General features: G+C 43.3%; 1 protein-coding gene across 2 annotated transcripts in view; it reads right to left on the bottom strand.

Moving 5' to 3' along the window:
* PYROXD2 (pyridine nucleotide-disulphide oxidoreductase domain 2) overlaps window positions 1-23,249 on the bottom strand; it is a 146,581-nt gene that overhangs the window by 18,991 nt on the left and 104,341 nt on the right. For both annotated transcript variants that reach the window (XM_030202912.1, XM_030202911.1), the window contains 4 exons: window positions 21,629-21,785; window positions 20,270-20,424; window positions 8,813-8,919; window positions 7,092-7,212 (listed from right to left, as the gene is read on the bottom strand). In XM_030202912.1, the coding sequence (XP_030058772.1) occupies window positions 7,092-7,212; window positions 8,813-8,919; window positions 20,270-20,424; window positions 21,629-21,785 (540 nt within the window). The remainder of the gene's footprint in view (window positions 1-7,091; window positions 7,213-8,812; window positions 8,920-20,269; window positions 20,425-21,628; window positions 21,786-23,249) is intronic.

Here is a 23,249-nt window from a genome sequence, read left to right on the forward strand (position 1 = left end):
TTATGATGATAAAGATATAGCAGAAAGCTTTAGACTGTTTTATGAACAATTATACACGGCTGAGAGGGACATAGACAAGGGAGGAGTGGGGCTATTTCTGGACCAGATACAGTTGAGCCATCTAGATGCAGCTGAACAAGCGCGACTGGAGGAGCCGATCCGATGGGGGGAGGTGAAGGGGGTAATTAAGAATCTTCCTAATGGAAAGGCCCCGGGGCTGGACGGCTTCACTGCGCGATTCTTTAAATGTTATGTGGAAGAACTAGGGCCACAGTTGGTTCGCCTAGGGAATGGAGTTCTAGAGGGAAGGGAGTTGGCGACCTCAATGATGGAGGCAGGGATCTCTCTGATATTGAAACCAGGTAAGGATCCCACTAATTGTGGGTCCTATCGTCCTATCTCTCTGCTGAATGTGGACGCTAAGATAGTGGCCAAGGTGCTGGCAAACAGATTGGGGCGGGTTCTGCCGGGTCTCATAGGGGAGGACCAATCGGGGTTTATACCGGGCCGACAAGTGGGGGATAATGTACGACGTACCCTGCATTTACAGTGGGAAGCACAACAGCGGCACCCGGGAGCCCTGATGCTGGCGATAGACGCTGAAAAAGCGTTTGACAGGGTGGAGTGGGAATTCTTGAGGGAGGTGATGCGGCGTATGGGTATTGGAGAAAACTTCAGTAGGTGGATAACAGCTCTCTATAGAGCTCCAGTGGCCTGTGTGCAGATCAATGGCCGGTATACACCATTTTTCAAGATAGGAAGGGGAACCAGGCAGGGCTGCCCCCTGTCGCCATTACTGTTTGCCATATATGTAGAGCCTTTGGCCGAGATGATACGTACACATCCTGAGTTTAGGGGCATTAGAGCGGGAAAGAAGGAACATCGCTTGGCCTTATATGCAGATGATCTGTTACTTTATGTGACACATCCAGGAAGGACACTTGAGGTGGTGGAGGAGATCTTGAGGGAGTTTGGAAGGTATGCAGGTTTGCGAGTTAATATGGAAAAATGCGAAGTCTTGGGGATCTCGGTGTCACAGGAAGAGGAAAATAGTTTGCTAAGTAGGTTTGCTTTTAAATGGTCAAAAACTTACATTAGATACTTGGGGGTGCTTATTCCCAAAGATTTAAACCAACTTTTTGTTCTTAATTATGGGAAACTAATAGACCGCATTCAAATGGAATTATCTCATTGGAAGGGAATTTGGCTGTCCTGGTGGGGGAGGATGGCGGTCATTAAAATGAATACCCTACCAAAGCTATTGTTTTTGTTTCAGTGCCTGCCGGTGGCAGTGCCTAAGGGGATGCTGCGGAGGTTACAACGTCAGATTCTCCAATTCGTCTGGGAGGGTAAGCACCCCCGGCTAGCAGGGAAAGTACTATGGGGGGAAGTAGAAAGAGGGGGAAGAGCAGTACCGAAGCTAGAATGGTACTATCAGGCGGCGCAGGTTAAAATGATATTGGAGTGGGAACCGGGTCACTTAAAACCAGCGGCCCAGGTGGAGCAGGAGTACTTTCCAGGGCGGCGGTTAAACTCGTTACTATGGACTACAGAAGGAATGGGGGATAGGCTGACGGGGGTGGATAATCCATTCTTGAAGCATCTACTGCAGGTCTGGGAAGAGTTTAGGCGTCAATGGGGACAAGGAGAGGGGGTATCTACTAGAGCGGGTATTTGCTGGGAGCCGAGATTTGGAGCAGGGAGGGATAATAGAGTCTTTCGGAGGTGGGACCGCTTGGGTCTCTCGAATTTTCGGGACCTGATTCGGGGGAATCAGATAAAAAACTTTGAGGAATTGCAACAACAGTATGATCTCCCGGAGGGAGATTTTTTTTCCTATGCGCAGGTCAAGTTATTTATGGGTGCAATGGGTTGGAGGGGGAGTGGAACACAGGAGAAGGAGAGCTTGGAGAATTTATGGGGAATACTACAGAGGGTGCCCAGATCTATCTCAGTTCTTTATAGATTTATCAGAGGGAGTGATCCAACTCCATTTCGTTTTCAGGGGGCGTGGGAATCAGATTTAAATTGTAAATTCAATGATCAGGAATGGGAAAAGATATGTAGGGAGGTGCAGCAGGCCTCCACATGTGCTTTAGTGCAGGAAAATGCGTATAAGGTACTCTCACGGTGGTATTACACCCCTGAGAGGATTAAGAAAATGTACCCCACTGCTTCTGACCGGTGCTGGAGGTGTGGACAAGATAGGGGTACCTTTATACATATTTGGTGGTCCTGTGCACGACTGCTGCCTTTTTGGGTGGCGGTGATAACAGCGATGGTAAAAATGACCGGGGACTCCATGGTGTGTAGCCCGCAGGTGTGTTTGCTTGGATTGCATAATGACAGAGAATCTTGGGAACGGAGTAAACTAGTACGCTGGGGCCTGGCGGCGGCTAAGTGCTTGGTCGCACGGAAGTGGAGAGACATCAATCCCCCTTCCATGGGCGAGTGGAGGGGGAAACTTGAACAATTCATAATGATGGAGAGACTCACGGCATATCGCAGGGATGGTGAGCTGAGGCGCAGGAGGGGATGGGCTCAGCTAAAAATGTGGGTGGAGACAATACAACCATAATAGGAGGTGGGAGGTGGGTAGGGGGGGAAGGGGGAAGGGAGGGAGGGGGGAAGGGAAGGGAGGGAAGGGAGGAAAGGGAATTTGAGTTTGCTTGTATGGTTAGCTATTGTGATATTGTGGGAGCAATAGTGCGGAACAGATGGGTTGATTTTGTGTTAAATTCTAAACAGCAGTTGATGTTTTATATGCATTTTGGTGTATATGTTTTTTCAAGCTTACTTAATAAAAATGTTTAAAGTGGGAAAAAAAAAAGAAAATGCATCTGCTATAAATCCAAAATCCAATGCATGTAACACCAACATTTGGGATTTCCCATAATTTATACTTAAGCCTTTGAGCGCTTCTGTGGAAAAATTATATATATATATATATTTAAGTGCACATCGGATAAGTGCATGCTCTGTTTAACTGCATGCTGTACTTCGGTCCCATTTTTGGTGCCATCAGTTTCTATGGGAACAAACTTCGGTGTAGCACACCACTGATAAGTGCAAGATTCGCGTACATGCATGGTTTAAGACTGCTCCTCTGCAGGGAAGACTCCGCATAAGCGTGCGCATGGAATATGGAAGCCAATTGGCGCATGACAACCAACGAGGTTTCAAATTTACCACCCCTTTAGCTGCCACAGGCAGAATAAGAGAAAGAATGTTGTTAGAGTGTGGGGTCTTCGTCGTCGCAGCGGAACTGTAAGACTTTAACACTGGCTGAACGAATAGAAGTTCTTAAAAAATTAGAAAACAAATAAAGTCAAGCATCTATTGCTAAAGAATATGGTGTCAATCCCAGTAAAATTTCACGTATCTTGAAGCAGAAAGACCTGCTTCTGGAAGACTGGCAAAACAATACAAATCCACAAAGGAAACAAACGGGCGGGAAAAGCTGAGGACGTAGAAGATGCTCTTCTTTGGTGGTTTTCTCGAGTCAGGAGCAGACAGTTTCCTGTCAGTGGTCCACTGCTTATGGAAAAAGCTAACCAGCTAGCTGAAAGTCTTGTACTAACTGAATTCAAAGCCACTGTTGGATGGTTGGAGAGATGGAAGGAGACGAAAAACATAAAATTCAAGAAACAGCATGGTGAGAAACAAGACGCTGATGACTTTGGTGCTGAAAATTGGGTTGTTTCAGTTCTTCCTACCATCTTGAACGAGTTTGCACCTCGTGACATTTTCAATGCTGACGAAAACGGTCTCTACTGGTGAGCAATTCCTGATGGAACACTTGCATTCAAACATGCCGAAACTACAGGAAGTAAAACGTCGAAGGACCGACTGACGATCCTCCTTTGCTGCAATATGGATGGAAGTGAGAAGTTGGAACCCCTCGTCATTGGAAAGAGCAAACAGCCCCGTTGCTTCAAGAAAGTTAAGTGACTTCCTGTGTCATACGAGGCTAACGCAAATTCATGGATGACTGGGAAAATTTGGAAGCAGTGGCTAAAGAAGTTAGACACTAGAATGCGGGCACAAAAGCGTCAGATTTTGTTGCTTTGTGATAATTGTGCTGCACAATGATGTCAGGCTGTTTAACGTCAAGGTGGTCTTCCTGCCACCAAACACCACCTCTCTGATCCAACCTATGGATCAGGCATAATAGCCAATTTCAAACAACATTATCGGGCTCTTGTGCTACGTCGTCTGATGAGCGTTATGGATGACCAGACTGGCAAGGATAAACGTGCTGTTGAACTGGCTCGTAATCTATCACTGTTGGATTCCCTACATATGCAGAAAGAAGCCTCGAATCATGTTACATAGGCAACCATTGTGAACTGCTACAAGCGGGCAAGCTTTGTTAAGGATGTGGAGAGGGACGAAACAGATGCAGCTGTTGCAAACACGTCAGATGAACAGGTTATTGACATCCCAGCCGGTGTTACTGAAGAGGAGTTTCATCGCTACATAGCTGTTGATTACGATCTACAAACAGCTGATGACAGCACTGATGTGGAGATATGCGCCTACACGCAGGCAACAACGGCTGATGATGAAACAGAGGATGAAATGAGCAGAGAGGCACATGCTGACGAAATTCAACAACCTCCACCTGTCACTTTTGCAAGAGTGCTGGAGAGTCTCAACACCGTGCAGGCCTATCAGGAGGCCACTGGATGTCAGTGCTATGACAGTTTTTACCGTCTGGCAGACGTAGTCTATGGAACTCACAGACCCATTAGTGTACAGAGGACTATAACTGATTACTTCAAGTAAGCCTAATGGCAGTTAACGGAGACTGTATACTGTACGTATAATAATAAACAATACTGTACATATGTTTATCACAAGTCAAGCTTCTTTGGGTCACAACGGTTAAGCGCACGCTCTGGTTAACTGCATGCATTTCTTTGGTCCCAGACCCTTGCACTTAAGCGGATTGCACTGTGTGTATATATATATATATATATATATATATATATATATATATATAATGTTGAAATAAATAAATATGTCTTGTCTTGGCCATTGAATCTTATTGTCAGTATGCTAGCCATTTGTTTCACAGTATGACAGAAAAAGACTCTTTTGCTTATGTTCTCCATTCTTAAATAGTCTTAACTTTCTGTATTTTTTTCTTTTTCGCTGAACTATATAATGGTTTTAATCAAACTCAGCCACTTTATTTGAGCGCTGTATCCTAAAGAAACTTACCAGGTTTTTTTTTCTACAAGAACATACTATTAATATATGAAAGCATTGTTTCACTGCTTTTGATTTATGGTGTTGGTTTTAAATTTAAAATAGATGGAGGGCTCCTATGTAAACTGAGTAGTGTAGTAATATGTTTAAAAGGCTAATATACTCCAGGAGGCATCACGGATGTGCTAACTTTTGGCGCCATGCTGGTTAGGTAGTAACATTGGTTGAGATATGAAATTACAAGGAGGAAATGTGAAGTCCAAAATGGGATCATGTATCTGCGAGTTTTCCAAAGATATGAGCAACATTTCTGGAGACAAACACTCAGGCATAAAATGACTTCGTTCAAAATGGGAGGAAATATGCCAAGCTCAGAAAGGAACACTCTGAGCCTATTTTCAATAAAGTTTCTTCTATTGTGTGCCTTTGGCAAAAGTCTTTTAAAATAGGACTCTTTATGTTTTCTGTTACACAGGGTTGAACTCTTAGTAAAAGGTCAGCCTCTTTTCTCTCTCTTTTATAATTCATACATTCTGTGAAAGAAAGTCAGACAATGTCCACTACAGTCCTTTCACCAATAAGAGAGATTTGTTTGAACTGAACCACTTGCACTAGTTTTAACTTCTCGAGACTCAGCTATGTCTGGAATTTGTTCACTGAAGGATGGAAAAGCCAGTGCACAATGTTCCAATTAGTCTTAAAGGAGAACCATATGCTGGATTCAAAGTTTGCTCTTAGCTGAATTTTGGTTACTGGAGAACCTACTTTTGCAGTTCATCAGTCCTGCTTTGCTACAGATGCTTCAATTCTCAGTGAGTTCAAAAGACTGTGAAGAACAGTATGACCATAAATACAGTGTAGAGCTCTTCAGAAGGACCCTGCTGAACTAGTACAGCATTGCACTTCTTTGTTGACACTTGGTGTTTTGGATGCATACTGTCTAGTGATTAGGAGAATCTAAGTATGTCTGCAGAAATCTATGCATGCAGCATATATAGGATATATTTTAAAGCATGTCATGCATATGCTGTTCATTAGATTTCTGTAGCGGAAGACAGCAAACACTGTGGGGGCAATTCCATAATTGAGCAACTCCATTTAGGTTTCTCAATAACACGTGATAGGAGGCTGTTCTATAATGGCATCTGTGCACCCAGATTCTTTTATACAATATATGCGTAACATTCCATCAATGCATCTAATATTTATACACCAGTCTTAGACCTGGTGTAACTGTGGACATATCAATGCAGCAGAAATGTGTGTAGCCTATAGTATTTAGTAAGTTATGTATATAAATGGGAGTCCTTTCCACGTTCCACAAATGTGTATGCATTTATGTGCAATGCCACTTAACCACCCTGCTGTTACTTTCACGGGTAGGAGAAAATATTTCACTCAACATGTAATTAAACTCCGGAATTCATTGCCAGAGAATGTGGTAAAAGTAGTTAGCTTAGCAGGGTTTATAAAAGGTTTGGATAATTTTCTAAAAGTCCACAAGCCATTATTAAAATGGTCTTAGGGAAAATCCACTGCTTATTTCTAGGATAATCAACATAAAATCTGTTTTACTTCTTTGAGATCTTGTACATGGGGCATTAAATGCGGCCACCCAGTTATAGAATTGCCCTTTACACTTTTTTCCCTTGAGTCCAAGGTGAAGATTTTTGTGCACAGATTGCATGAAAGAAGGAAGAGAATGAAATCTGAACTTACTCCTTGCTCTTTTGTATTATCTGCCACTGTCTGGAATGGGCTATCAGCAGTTTGTTGCGTCTTCAATCTGAGTAGTTTTCTAGACCAAAGACGCCAAAAAATGTGACACACTAAAGCTTTTTATATTTCAAATGATAGTTGTTTTGATATTTACATACCTGGATGGGCTCCACTGCCACACAAGTAAAGGCCACTGACTGGTGACCTGTAGTTTGAATATCCAGGTACTGGTCGTGCAAAGTAAAGTTGATCTAGTGACATACTTCCATGAAATATATTCTGAAAATAAAATAATTTACTCATCCATCCAAAGTGTTGACTATGGCACTATATAAGTTTCATTATTTGTATTCATATTGGTTGTGGAGAGAAAGTGATTCTTTGCTACTTTTTACTTGACCAACACAAGAATTATCCAAAGATTTTGATATCGCATAGATCTCTTTTTCCTATGATTATTTTATGGTGAGCACATTTACAAATAATTAATATTTCTCATCACCATTTCCCTGATTTTTGTATTGACTTTATCAAAATACTAAAAGTGGGGGGGAACCATAGGTGAAGAATTCAGTCTAATGAAGAAAGCCTAGAGGCACAAACCTTAACTGGATCAGACTGTTCTAGTGTGTAAGATACTTCATCCCAGGATCCCCCCCCCCCCCCCCCCCCAACTTCTAAAACCTTCAAAAATAAGAGGATCCAAGTAAGGGACTTCTAGGCACTGTCCTTTTTTCATTACAAAATGGGATATTTATCATTGCACATTTTAAGTGTGAATACTTCTAATTTTTTTTTGAGGGGGGCTCCAATGCTTTCCTGCACCTTTGAGCTTCTAGCTCAGTCGGAGCGATATCTATTTGACACTGCTGCTGCCAGCCTTCATTGGCAACTACTTGAGGCTATCATAGTAGTTGGTGTATCTATGCTTTGTGTCTGGCCACTAGCTATCATTGAGTGACAGCTCAGACTCCCATATCCAGGGGCTGTGAATGTCACTTCACAGCATCTCCAGCCCCCACCATTCCAAGGTACATATAATCCAGAATCAGAAGTCAAACCCTGATCTCAGGCAAACACGTTGTAATTTATATCTCACTGAACACATTTAAATGAATTGTAGAGTAAGAAGTGTAGTAAATGAAATGAAATAGCAGCAACTACCACTCAGATAACAGGTTGGCCAATTCTCTCCATTTTTTGTCTACTCTGTTTCTGCACTTCCATCCTCTCTAGCTAAGTATTTGAGCAACATTCCTTATCTAGATACCACAGATCATAGATTATTCCAAACCTTGGTATTTATTTATTTGAATGAATTTATACCTGCTCATTGTTGCACTCCTAAGTGATTTACACACTAAAATGCACATAAAAGAAAATCAAACAAAACATAACAAATGAGAATAACATGTATACCCCTTGAGCTTAGAAAGGTACATGTTGCCTATTGCCTGGGACTCTTTCCCACAGGATATGAATGTTGCCTCCACAGTATCTCTATCTTTCTAAGGGGCAGTCAGCTCTAGCAGTCACACCAGGATCTCCAAAATGGCAGCTTGTAGTATTTTCATGGAATCAAGTGATGACAATCTATTGAGTTTTTTTTATTTCCAGAATTAAACAGAAGTGAATCCCTGATTCACTATCCATGCTGTGAGTATTCTTATTGTACCATGCACTACAGAGCTACACCTAACATGTTTCTGATATATCAGTGCTGATCTTATTAGCTTCATTCTTTTACCCTATTGTTTTATTCATCTACCATTCTGTTTGGTGCTCAAATCAAAAGCAGCCATAATTAATCTATCAATGCTGCTAGTTATGGTTGAAAAATCAAGTGATTAAGGGGTTCTAAACATCTTCCTCTACTTACCCCTCCAGAGAGTCCAAAAATCCTTTCCAAATCCGGTGGTGTAAGAATGTCTCTTCCTATCACAGAAGCCTTAAAACCAGGAGCATATTTTTCTATCCAGTCAAACACTAGAAGAGATTTCAAATCAATAATGTTGTCCTATTTGTTTTTATATATTTTTTTAAATATTTAACCATTACCCCTTCAGCAACAGCACATGTTTTACCAGATTTCGGGCCTGGTTTTGCTAGCATGTTAATGTGATAACACACATAAATGCAAGTTTTTCGCCTAGTAAATAGACTGTGGTGAAAATAATGGTGCTTGCATTAATGTGTATTAAATTGCTATAACACACGTTAATGTACATTGACAATCATTACCATGTTAATGCATTTTAGCATGTTTGGCCCTTAATCTTTTTAAGTCAATGTAGGCTACAACCTGACCAAACCTGGGCTCTTCTGTTTCTGCCAAAACTGAATCTGCGACCGAAAATAGGTATAAACGAATATGCCCCTCCCCACTCCATTCCCCCGACCATAAAAGCCCCTCTCCCAGCGGTGACCCTTCCCCCTACAATTGTTAGTATATAAGTACATAAGTATTGCCATACTGGGACAGACCGAAGGTCCATCAAGCCCAGCCTCCTTCTTCCAACAGTGGCCAATCCAGGTCATAAGTACCTGGCAAAATCCCCAAAAAGTGCAATACATTTTATGCTGCTTATCCTAGAAATAAGCAGTGGATTTTCCCCAAGTCCATTTTAATAATGTGCCTCCCTTCCCGCTTGACCACCTGTCTGTAGGCCCTCCCCGGGCCTACCTTACTGAAACCCCAGCAGTCTACTGGCCTCTTCAGGTTCAGGAATGGACCCCACTCATTCCTGTCCCATGCCCTACTCTAGTCCATATAGCTGCCGAGAGTTCCCACAGCAGTTTCAAGAGACTGCTGTGGGAAATCCTGGTAGCCATTTTGTAAATGGAACCAACACAGACAGGAGTGAGTCCTCTGCCCGTGCTGGTTCCAATCGCAAAATGGCAGCCAGGACCTCCTGTAGCAGTCTTGGCAGCCATCTGAATTGGAGCAGTTCGTGGCAGAAATTAGTGGGGTTCATTCCTGCCCCCAAATAGACCACTAGACTACCTGGGTTTCACTAAGGTAGGCCTAGGGAGGGCCTAGTTGGCCAGGAAGGGGGGTGCAGGAAAGAGGTTTGACTTCAGCACAGGTATTTTCAGCCGAACCCGGATTTTGGGTCGGTTTTGGTTCCAAATCCAAAATTGAAACTGAAATTCAGTTGGCTTCTAATGTGGGCTAAATTTATATTTGAAGATCCACAGTACTTGTGGGAAAATAAATGGAAAGGGGAATGGGACTTGATATACTACCCCATTTGCACCAGCCACAGATCTGGAGTAAGCGCTCATACCTAATTGTTATAGATATGAATGTTATAGTATTACAAGTTATCTACATAAGTGTGAGTCCCATCCATACTTGGCTGAGACTCCGCCTATGTGTATACCTACCTGTATAATACTCGCTATGTCAGATATGTCTGTATTTATAGAATAGTGCTTAGGTGGAACTTTGGCATTTATGCGTGTGTGTGTATATGTAAGGATTTGACAGTATATACCATAATTCTCATCGTTTACATTCATATATGGTATGCAAATGTTAGCACACAGTTTATAGACTTACCCCTTAAATGTTGACCTTTATTTCTAAGTAAACATTCAAAATACAAGACAGCCGCATTACTTTTCTCAAAACTGTGTGAGCTGACTGACTTGCAAGGGTTTTTTTTTTGCAATATTTAATAACCTACTTTTAGCTGATCTTTTAATTTTGCCCAAATGGGGTAATTTTGTAAAGTAGACACCAACATTTGTGCATGTAAATGTTTAGAACACTGGCACATAAATGCTGAAAATCTGCCTAAGCGCTAGTCTGTAAATATGTGCAATCTTATATAGAGTATTTGACAGATAAATATAACAAATGGGCGAAGTCTATAAGTTATGCATGTATCTCCTGCAGTTTGGTGCATGTACTTATACCAACTCTATGGCTGGCATAAGTGTTCATACCTAACCACGAACTTGCAAATATAACCGGTTATGCTTGTATTCTATAAAGGAAAGTAGATGCTCCTCTCTAGGCACCTATATGTAGACACATAGGTATAGAATTGCCCCTAAATTAACTACACCGACCATTGTCTTCCCATGGCAGTGGTACTGCACCAAGTTGAGAGTCATTGGTTATACAGTATTGGCAGTGGCGTTCCGCCCCGGGTGCACGCCGCTGGGGGGGGGGTGCCGTGCGCGCCTGTCCTCCGTTGGTCCATGCTTCTTCTCTGCCCCGGAACAGGTTACTTCCTGTTCCGGGGCAGAGAAGAAGCATGGACCAACGGAGGGCAGGCGCGCGCGCACCCCCCCCCCCCCCCCAGTGGCATGCACCCGGCGGCGGGGTTCCTTTGCAGGGGTGTCCACGCTGCATCGGGGGGGGCGCTGCACCCGGGGGGCGCGGCGCATCGGCGATCCGTCCCGGGTGCCAGCCCCCCCAGGAACGCCACTGAGTATTGGATAAAACAGGAAGCTTAGGGGCCCTTTTACTAAAGGGTTGCTGTGCAGCATTTCCGACGCTACCAGAAATTCCTGGAAATTATTACTGCAGGAGATACCTGACATTAATTGGACAGCACCATGCACTGCCCAGTTATCACCTGGTTAGTGCAGGAGCCCTTTGAGACCTCAATGGGTGGCAATAAGGACTCTCCCCAAAATGGTTGTGTGGCAAGTGCAAACTTAACATGCATCCATTTTATTCTCCCGCTGCGGTAAAAGGGGCCTCGGCGTATGGCAAATCTGGGCACTGCCACTACTGCAAAGCCTCTTTTGCCACAGCTTCATAAAAGGGCCCCTTAATGAGTATGAGGACTGGAGTGGGCAATTTTCAAATAGCTAGTGTTCTTCCAAACCCAGCTAAAAATATGCATATACTGGAAATTCGCAAATATTTCTGGTGGGCAATGGAGAAAATTTCTCCAGCAGGTTAATTTACCTAGACAAATGGCTTCAAAATTACTCTTGTATTAATTGTATTATTTCTGTATGAAAAATGGGCACTTTCAAGTTCACTAGTGGAACAGTGTGAAGACTGACTGACTGACTGAATGAATGAATGAATGAATGTAATGAAAAGACTGAATTATTCTTGCCTAAGGATCAGGTAGCCCAAACAAGGAAGGCCTGGACTCTTTTTATAAATATGTGTGAATCAGATGAATTGACTTTTTTGTCCCTTTAGGGAAGTTATTTTATAACTGCCTGCATTGATGAAAAGTAGGTGCATACTTTAACTCCACAGACTTCTTTTGCCAGATTTCCAAAGCAAAAGCACACACAATACTTTCATTTTCAAAAAATACCCCTGCAAAAATGCCCACGGAAATTTACACCTCCCAACTTGTGCAGATATATTTTCTGGGTTAAAATATATTCACATTTGAAAATTCAAAAGTATACTTGTATTCTTCATCATTAAGCAGGATATAATTAAGCACACCAGTAGGTGACACCATTGCACTGTGCAGAGACAAACAGCTCTCCCAGAACTCAGAACTAGTCTAAAGCTTTCAGCATATGTAGCCCTTCTAGTGTGCAGTGGCCTCCTCAGTACTCTTAGTTTTTGCTTTTTTTCTGCTCTGTTAAAAAGATGTAGTTACAATGCACTTTCATATTTTGAAGAGTTTCCTTCTTCTTTCAACATTTGTCATCTTTCGTTTTGATTCTCAAAAAAAAAAATGAAAATTTTTATTTTATTCTATTTTAATTTTGCATTATGCCTATGGAACATGGCACACACCAAGTTAGGTTTTCAACCTTGTCCTGAACGTAGTAGAAGAATTCAGAATTTTGACACCCATTCTGTTTGGGCTTGGAAACATAGCTACGTAGCCTGAATCAGATTCTTAATCATTATGAGGCAGAAGATCTTGTTCATGCAGAAGAGTGAAGAAAGGCTTTTGCAAAGGAATGGCTGACTGTACAGCCCAGCAGATCCTCTTCTACAGTTGTTACCCCTGCTGCTCTGCACAGTGACTTCAAAAGTCCACTTGTGAAAGGATAGCACCATGAATCTTTTGGCTAGGACCAATCTAGGTTGGGACGTCTTTGATGCAATTGCTCAAGTCTGAGCACAAGGCAACTCATAAGCCACACTAAAGTGGTAGGAAAACATTCTCACCACAGCACAGACAACATCCATGGCACTACATCTAAGCATATGAAGGTGCACATTTCTTCTTTGAGCGGAGGGTGGGTAAATAAGGGTTCTCTTGGGATTCTATGTATAAAATGAACATTTGAGTGTTGGATTTAAATAGATGTTCAATAAAATTGTTTCAACTAAGAAGGTCCATATTTCTTCTGTATAACCTATGCCAAGCAGTCTTAGCAAGAACACAGTGCTGATATACACTCATCACCATCAGCACAGAAGATTCCAGCATAGGCTCAGCTGCTTCTCTCACAATTGAGCCATTTGATTTCATGTTGACTATTTTCCCCTCAATGTCTCAGAAAATTCCCAGTGGTTTCATGCAGTTCTCTAGATGCAACAGAGTCATCTCTGGAAATGACCTTCATGGTGTCTGTCATGCCTAAGCCCTGACCATAAGGCCTCTAATTGTGTTCTCTGTTTAAAACAGCAGAAAAGAACTCAAAAAAAGCAGAGGGCCCCAGCGTGAGAGATTTTTTGGCACTTCTAAGACCGTCCATTGGCATCAGAGGCATTTGTCCCCATGGCTGGAGGAGCTGCATCAGATACTGGAGGTGCACCGGCATCGAGGAGGTCTCCCCTGTCTTGACACTGGCACTAGTAGGACCCCATCAGACCAGTCCTCATTGGACCAGTCACTGAAGATGTGCCTGGATTCAACATCATCCTTGTTGGCACCAAAGGATCCTGATGTGCATCGAGCGAAGCTGAAGCAGCAGCATCGGTCCCCATTGATGCACAGTGCTAGAAGCCCCGAGTCATCAGCATACCCAATACCCAAGCAGCGTTGGTGCCATGAGGGCTGCTCCCCTTCCGTGGAGCTGGTACCAATGCAACAATCCCCTGATCATTGGGACCAGCCTTCCGATTTGGCACCAGCATCCTCTGAAACTGTCCTCAAACCAACACTGGCTCCGCCTTAATGATACCTGCCTCCAAAGAATGGTTCCAGCCCATGCTCCAGATGCAACTGAAGCAGATCCTAGCTTGGTATGATGCCAAGGCTCCAAGGGTGTCAATGCTGACCATGGCTCCACCCCTGGAGGCCTATTCCTCCTCTGCCACACGTGCATTGATACCACTGCCTAGAAGGGGGGCAGCATTGGCCTCAGCAGAGGCAGTTCTCCTCTCTGTCCCATCCCATCAGGGGAGGAAGCTCCCTCAATATCCAGGTCAAGACCTGTCCCTCGGCTCTCATGCCCCCTGTCTAGACATCCATGTAGTCGCCTGAGGCGGACACAGACTTGGCTTTCTCCAGGAGAATTCTATGCTTAGTCTGACTCCAACCATTCTGGGTTTCCAACACAAAACCAGAGGGTGTATCGGAGGAGGCATCCTTTGGTCTGCCTTCAGAGCCATCCCAGCTGCAGTAAAGGAGAAAGATTCCACCAGAGGAGCTCTCCTTTGTTGAATTTTTGAGAGAAATGGCTAGGGCCATTTCGTTTATGAGTCGAGAATGAACCCAGGGCTACTATTTTGGATGTCCTTGATTATGAGGATCCCCCTAAGGAGGCTGTGACAGTGCCCATGCATGACATTTTGTAGCAGGCACACATGAAGAACTGGGAGGCCCCTCAATGTGTACAGCCAGTTCCCTAAGAAAGTGGACTCCATGTATAGCATCCAGAAGGCTCCTGGATTTGAGAAGGCCCAGCTTCCCCACCACTCTATGGTGGTTAAATCTGCTTTCAAGAGAGCTAAGAATTCTAGGACCCACACTTCAGCGCCCCTGAGATGAGATAGAGTCTTTTGGGAAGAAGGCTTGCCAAGCCTCTATGCTTATGTCCCGCATATAGGCCTGCCACCTCTACATGAGTATTTACTTGCAGGACTTGGTGCACAGTGTGTTGGAGTTTACAGACTCTCTGAAGAACTCTGAGCTAGTAGCCATGCAGAAGGAATGCCAAAAACACTGGGCCCGGGTAACCTATGAATCTTTCGATGTGGCGTCCAGACTTTCCGCATTAGGTAATGATATGTGCAGATGCCTGGCTGTATGTATCAGACCTAGAACCAGCTGTTCAGGGCAAGCTGGCCAACATCCCCTACCGAAATGAGAATTATTTTGGCGACAAGGTGGAGGAGGACCCTGACCTCATCAAGAATATAACCGACACCACCCTCTCTTGGCCCACTCCTTCTGCAGCCTCCTCTTCTTGAAGGTATACAGGTGGAAACCAAAGGAAACCATACTACTCTCCAAGGTTTAGGTACCCTCCTCTAGTCTGACCTTCCCAGCATTCCCAGGATGCCTAGAAGTCCCATCTGGCACCCCAGTCAAAGCATGGGTTGAGCTTTTGACTGGCTCCAGGAGAGCATAGCCATACTATAAGTGACATCCCAGACAGCCTACCAGTAGGAGGGAACTAAAATTTTCCATTTCAGATGGCACCTTATAATCTCAGACCCGTGGGCTCTCAAAATAGTCTCTCTCTGCATATCCTTTTGCATATATTATTTATTTTTGTAAAATTGCTATGTGTTTTTAAAATATGCTTAATATATTTTTTAGTTGTATGGGAATGGGACTTGATATACTGCCTTTCTGTTCTGTGGTTTTTGCAACTACATTCAAAGTATATACAGGTACTCATTTGTACATGGGGCAATGGAGGGTTAAGTAACTTGCCCAGAGGCACAAGGAGCTACAGTGGGAACTGAACCCAGTTCCCCATGATCAAAGTCTGCTGCACTAACCACTAGGCTACTCCTCCATACCACTCCTATTTGCATTATGTATATTTATTGTTTTAGACTCCTGAGGCAGGCACTTTGCTAAAACACAGTTCGTTATCGAGTCTTCAAAGTATTTGAGTGTATTGACCACCAATAAACATCACATTTAATAAGCTTTGTCCCTTGGTGTGTTTTTGAAGAGCCATCCCAACCTTCCTACTTCTCTTGGATGTTTGAGCCAGTCACATGGGGTCACATGGTCATATTTCCTTCCCTCAAAAATCAACTTGGCTGCATGCATTCTGAACTACCTGTAATCTATCGAGTTGCTTTCGAGGAAGGCCATAAAAATTACATTGCAATAATCTAGTGTAGTAAGAAATAGTGACTTGAATTATCAGTTGAAAGCGATTCACTTCTAAGTATCATTTTAGCCTTCGCAACGAGCATTTTTGTACTGTACTACTAATATGAGACTCCATGATTACCCTGGACAACCCAAAAGTGTAGCCAGGTTTTGATGTCAGGGGGAGCAGACTTTTCTAAAATATGCAACCCAAAAAGTTCTAAATTGCAGAATCATCCACATGAGATATCCCCTCCACAGTCTGGACTATAAATAGGCTCTTGCTTACTTAGAAGAACAGAATCCATCAGGAATTCTATGCAGCTGTTCATTTTCTTCAACCCCATCAGACATTGCATTCCAGTGGCAGATGGCAAGCTAATGTAAATGTATGCACCTTCATTAGAACTGCAATTTTGCAGGTTTCTTCATAGGCTACCAAACGTGTCTGCTTCATTTCCCAACCTAGATAACTTGTTACTCTCAATAGGGTAATTTTACAACAGGTTACCAAGGAGTGAATTCTATAAAAGGTGCCTAAAAAAATCAGCACCAAAAAACCCCCCATGTAAGCAGTATTCTATAAGCCGTGCCTAAAGTTCAGCGCGGTTTATAAACTAACGTTTAAGTGGAGAGGTTGAACATAAATTTAGGCACTGCCATTTGCATGAAAACATGGTGCAAATGCCGACACCTGAATGTGTGGAGCATGATATTCTATAATTACGTAACTCAAAACCACACCCCAATCCTCCCCAAAACACCCATGACCCTCCCATCTCGGCACCCCCCTTTTTAGGTAATGCATAAATTTTAGGTGCGGATCCAGTGCCTAAATTTATGCATATAAATTCTAATTAATGCCAATAATTTCTTGAGAAAAAAGCCAATTATTGGCACTAATTGGCTTGTTATTCAATTAAATTTGTGCATACAATTTTTGGTGACTTTTATAGAATCATGGGGCAAGTGTAGCCATCTGTTTTATTAAGATACATACATGTCTAGAAAATTGCCCCACAAAAGCAGCAGAAATTGCAGATAAAATTACATTTATATCTGCTTGGGAGAAGAAGTAAATGTTCTCATATAAAGTATATGCAAACATGTACTGTATGTCTTATAAAGTACATGTTTAAATTGCAAATCTGCCAAAGAACATAGTAACATGGAGGGGCATAATCGAAAGGGACCAGTGGCGTTCCTGGGGGGGGGGGGGGGTTGAGGGCGGTCCGCCCCGGGTGCACGCCACTGGGGGGGGGGGTGCCACGCGCGCCTGTCCTCCGTTCGTTCCATGCTTCTTCCTGTTCCGGGGCAGAAAAGAAGCATGGAATGAATGGAGGACAGGCGCGCGGCACCCCCCCCCCCCCCAGCGGCATGCACCCGGAGGGGGGTTTCCTTCGCGGGGGTGTCCTTTTGCCGGGGGGGGGGGGTCACGCTGCATCCGGGGAGGGAGCGCTGCACCCGGGGGGCGGGACGCATCGGCGATCCGCCCCGGGTGTCAGCCCCCCTAGGAACGCCACTGAAAGGGCGTCCAAGTTTTGTGGAGGATATCCTCGCAAAACGTCCCAATGGAGGGGTGGGGAAACCCATATTATCGAAACAAGATGGGACATCCATATCTTGAAATTTAGGTCGTCCCTAGACTTGGTCGTTTCTGATTTTCGGCGATAATGGAAACCAAGCACGTCCATCTCAGAAACGACCAAATGCAAGCCCTTTGGTCATGGGAGGAGCCAGCATTTGTATTGCACTGGTCCCCCTGACATGCCAGGACACCAACTGGGCACCCTAGGGGGCACTGCAGTGGACTTCAGAAATTGTTCCCAGGTACATAGCCCCCTTACCTTGTGTACTGAGCCCCCCAAAACCCACTACCCACAACTGTACACCACTACCATAGCCTTAGGGTGAAGGGGGGCACCTAGATGTGGGTACAGTTAGTTTGTGGTAGGTTTTGGAGGGCTCGCTGTTTCCTCCACAAACGTAACAGGTGGGTGGGATGGGTCTGCCTGTCTGAAGTGCACTGCAACCACTAAAACTGCTCCAGGGACCTGCATACTGCTGTCATGGACCTGAGTTTGACATCTGAGGCTGGCAAAAAATATTTTGAACGATATTTTTTGAGGGTGGGAGGGGGTTAGTGACCACTGGGGGAGTAACGGGAGGTCATCCCCTATTCTGTCCGGTGGCCATCTGGTCATTTCGGGCACCTTTTTGTGCCTTGGTCATAAGAAAACCATGACCAGGTAAAGTCGTCCAAGTGCTCATCAGGTACACCCTTTTTTTCCCGTTATGGGTCGAGGACGTCCATGTGTTAGGTACACCCAAGTCCCGCCTTCGCTACGCCTCCGATACACCCCCTTGAACTTTGGCTGTCCCTGCGACGGAAAGCAATTGGGGACGTCCAAAATTGGCTTTCGATTATACCAATTTGGACGACCCTGTGAGAAGGATGCCCATCTTCCGATTTGTGTTGAAAGATGGGCGTCCTTCTCTGTCGAAAATGAGCCCGATAGTAACATAGTAAATGATGGCAGATAAAGACCTGAACAGCCCATCCAGTCTGCCCAACAAGATAAACTCATTTTACATGGTATGTAATACTTTATATGTATATCTGAGTTTGATTTGTCCCTGCCTTTCTCAGGGCACAGACCGTAGAAGTCCGCCCTGCACCGGTTTTATTCTCCAAATACTGGTGTCGCCACCCAATGACCACTAAGATTCCATAGATCCATTCCTTCTAAACAGGATTCCTTGCTGTTATTATTATTATTATTTATTGCATTTGTACCCCACATTATCCCACCTTTTTGCAGGCTCAATGTGGCTTACAGAGTGTTGTTATGATGCAGTCATTACATGATCTTAGATACAGTCGATAATAAGCTAAGGTAGGTAATTTAGATGCAGGTGCTAGGTAGGTGTTGTGAGAGGTGTTTTAGATGCATCTGAGTAGTTTGGGGAACAGTTAGTGAGGATGTCCTTAGTAGGCTTTGTTGAAGAGATGTGTCTTCAAAGATTTGCGAAAGCTGGTTAGGTTGTCCATTTTTTTCCGGGCCATGGGTAGTGCGTTCCAGATCTGTGTGCTTTTCCACACTTTTGAATTCCATTACCGTTTTCATCTCCACCACCTCCCGCGGGAGGGCATTCCACGTATCCACTACCCTCTCTGTGAAAAAATACTTCCTGACATTACTCCTGAGTCTGCCCCCCTTCAACCTCAATTCATATCCTCTAGTTCTACCACCTTCCCGTCTCCAGAAAAGGTTTGTATGCGGATTAATACCTTTCAAATATTTGAACGTCTGTATCATGTCACCCCTGTTTCTCCTTTCCTCCAAGGTATACATGTTCAGGTCGGCAAGTCTCTCATACGGTTTGCAATGCAAATCCCATACTATTTTCGTAGCTTTTCTTTGCACCGCTTCCAGTCTTTTTATATCTTTAGCCAGATACGGCCTCCAAAACTGAAGATCAGAACAAATTCCAAAAGAGTAGCGGATGACACATGACTTCACAAGTGTAAGGAGAACAGGTAATCTTTATTCAAAGCATCAAACTTGTCCTGATACGGGTCTGTGTTTTGGTAGAAAACACCGCCTGCTTCAGGGGTCTTTGAATAACAAAACTCCTGTATGTAGATGTAATGGAAGAATAGTCTACTGTAATGAGGCAATGTGAATAATCACTATGTCACTCCTTCACCATGACAAAAAAACACGCAAAGCTCCTTGCTACTATCAGGCAAAAAAAGGCGCTTTGAATAAAGATTATCTGTTCTTCTTTACACTTGTGAAGTCATGTCATCCTCTACTCTTTTGGAACCTGAACTGCAAATCTGCCCATGCTCCAGCCAAAATTCACCCCAAATATGCCTACTTCATAAGAACATATAATATAAATACATAAGAGTAGCCATACTGGGTCAGACCAATGGTCCATCTAGCCCAATATCCTGTTTCCAACAATGGCCAAGCCAGGTCACAAGTTCCTTCAGAATAGTGTCATCGCACGTATTTGTACGCATGGCATAATTTTATTTGTGTATACTGTCATATACATGCCAAAATGCCTTTGAAGGCAGGGTTGGAGTTTACTAGTATACTTGAGTAAATGAAGTATAAGATGATGTCAACTAATGATAACTTGTAAGCTATGTTTACCTGTGTCAGCATAATTGTTCTTCTCTTGTTCATCCCATTCTCTGTCCTTGGCCAAGGTATATGGGGTGTACTGGACAAATATGGAAAGAACATGGCATCCTGGTGGAGCAAGTGTAGGGTCGAGAGAGGAAGGAATGCAGAGTTCTATCATTGGTCTATGAACAAAGACAAAAGCCTTGCTATTAGCATTATCCTTACTAGGGATACGTAAGCATTGTGTAACAAAAGGAGAAATGCTACAAAACAGGCTTGTTTCAAAGCAAACTGCACTCTACTTCCCCCTGAAATGCTGTTTCATTTTTAGCCCATATTATTTGCAAACAGCATGCACAAAAAAAAAATAGACAAAGAAATGAAATGAAAATTTGAGAAGCCTAACAATGAAATGAGAAAAAAAATGGTGTGCACATCTTTAATCCTTAGATAGAGGGAATGCGAACAGTATGCTGAGCAGGCTAAGCTGCAATAGGTATCAAGAAAAACTTTGAACTGAATCTAAAGATAATTTGATGAGAATGGGTGGTTTCAGAATAATCTTTACTTTTCATGAGAATTAATTATGGGAGTCATTATAAAAAAGTATATTACTAATTTATTACCACATAGATGTTTTAGTGATGACTATCAAACATCTTCTCTATATCTTATAAATTAAATTAGTTTGAACTTAGAGTAAAACTTATCGTCAACTATTAATAAATTTGTGAGGACCAGGTCAAAGGCAATCACAGATATCAAACAGAAAATGTTCTTATGGTTGTTTAAGGTATGTGCTTTTAAAATTTGTAAATCTTTGTTCTCAGGTCCAAGAAAGCTAAAATGATTAGGGAATAATACTTGTATTCTGAATATGTAAAGTATTTTGGAGAAAGGTGCTACAAATGACTCAAAACAGTATTTTACAATTTGTGTGGCTTTGCAATGTCACGTCTCTTCAGTTTGGCCTCATCATCTGTCCTTACTTCCTGCCCTCAGTCCCAACCAAGATTGCACTTTTTAAAAGGACCCCACTGTGATATAAATGATTTTTTTAAATTACCCTTCCTATTAAAACAAAACAGAAAATCATTAACTTTTCCCCTCCTTTTCTTAGTCTCCATGATGATAGTTTACAATTGGTTTCTAATGAGTCATCTCCAAACCATAACAGTTACATGAGTGCTGATAGATAAAATGCTTAAAGATCACAGAGCGGAGTCCATTTTCATTTCCACCTTGTTGTCACTCTTTATAATGCTCTTTAACCTTTCCTCTCCAGATGCTAACCAGTCCTTTATAAGAGAAAGCAAAAATAATTTTCACTTTGGTTATGAAATCTTCTATTAGTGACAGCTTTAAAAGTATATACACTAGACTTACCTATCAGATGGTCTTCCCTCATTGGCATCTTCAAAAGCTTTATGGAGAAGTTGCATGTTTTCACAGTTCAGGTGAACTGAACACTGGTGGTGGGGTAGTGGTTTGTTATTTGTTGTATTTGGTACAGCCAAAAAGTTTGGTAGACGATCAACAGCCACTAGGAATAGCATGAGAAGAGAGTTTGAAGGAAACATTCCTTCTAATTTAAAGCACTGCACTTTCATAGGCATAATTGGGACCCTCATGTATGCAAGCCATGTGTGTCCCACCCATGTGACACTAGCAGGCTTATTTTCGAAAGAGAAGGGTGCCCATCTTTCGACACAAATTGGGAGATGGGCGTCCTTCTCCCAGGGTCGCCCAAATTGGCATAATCGAAAGCTGATTTTTGGGTGTCCTCAACTGCTTTCCGTCACGGGAACGACCAAAGTTTACGGGGGGGGGGGGGGTCGGAAGCGTAGCGAAGGCGGGACTGGGGCGTGCCTAACACATGGGCGTCCTCGACCAATAATGGAAAAAAGAAGGGCGTCCCTGACGAGTACTTGGGCGACTTTACTTGGTCCATTTTTTGTTACCACCAAGCCTCAAAAATGTGCCCGAACTGACCAGATGACCACCGCAGGGAATCGGGGATGACCTTCCCTTACTCCCCCAGTGGTCACCAACCCCCTCCCACCCTAAAAATAAAAAAACTTTTAAAATATTTTTTGTCAGCCTCTGTGCCAGACTCAAATGTCATACCCAGCTCCATGACAGCAGTATGCAGGTCCCTGGAGCAGTTTTAGTGGGTGCAGTGCACATCATGCAGGTGGACCCAGGCCCACCCACCCCCCTACCTGTTATACTTGTGGTGGTAAATGTGAGCCCTTCAAAACCCACTGTACCCACATGTAGGTGCCCCCCTTCACCCCTTAGGGCTATGGTAGTGGTGTACAGTTGTGGGGAGTGGGTTTTGTACAATATCGGTGATGAAGTACTTCTCTGTGTGAAAAAAGAGTGGGACTTAGGGTGATCGTATATGATCTTAAGGTAGCCAAACAGGTAGAAAAGATGACAGCAAAAGCCAGTAGGATGCTTGGGTGTATAGGGAGAGAAATGGCCAGCAGAAAAAAATGCCACTGTATAAGTCTCTGGTGAGACCTCATTTAGAGTATTATGTACAATTCTAGAGCTTGCACTTTCAAAGAGATATAAACAGGTTGGAATTGGTCCAAAGGGTGACTATTAAATGTTCAGTGGTGTTCATAAATTTTATGGAAACAGATTGAAATATCTCATTATTTATCCTTTGGAAGGAAGGCAAGAGAGGTGAGTATGATAAAGACAATTATTGAAACAGACTTAAATATCTCAATATGTATCCTTTGAAGGAAGGCAGGAGAGGTGAGTATGAAAGACAATTAAATACCTCTAAGGAGCTGTGCCAGACATCTACGTGCCACTCGAGTTTCATTTTCCGATAGGGGCAAGTATAAAACTAAGCACGCACTCCATTGTATGCCTAGTTTTATATACATAGAAAAATGGGTATAGAAGGGATATTCCAGGAACAGGGCTCACCATGCACCCAGGGCCGTGCCGATGCGGTAAGCGAGGTAAGCGCCGCAGGGGGGCGCCCACC

Source organism: Microcaecilia unicolor, chromosome 5 (assembly GCF_901765095.1).
Source record: "Microcaecilia unicolor chromosome 5, aMicUni1.1, whole genome shotgun sequence".
NCBI classification, from domain to species: Eukaryota; Metazoa; Chordata; class Amphibia; order Gymnophiona; family Siphonopidae; genus Microcaecilia; species Microcaecilia unicolor.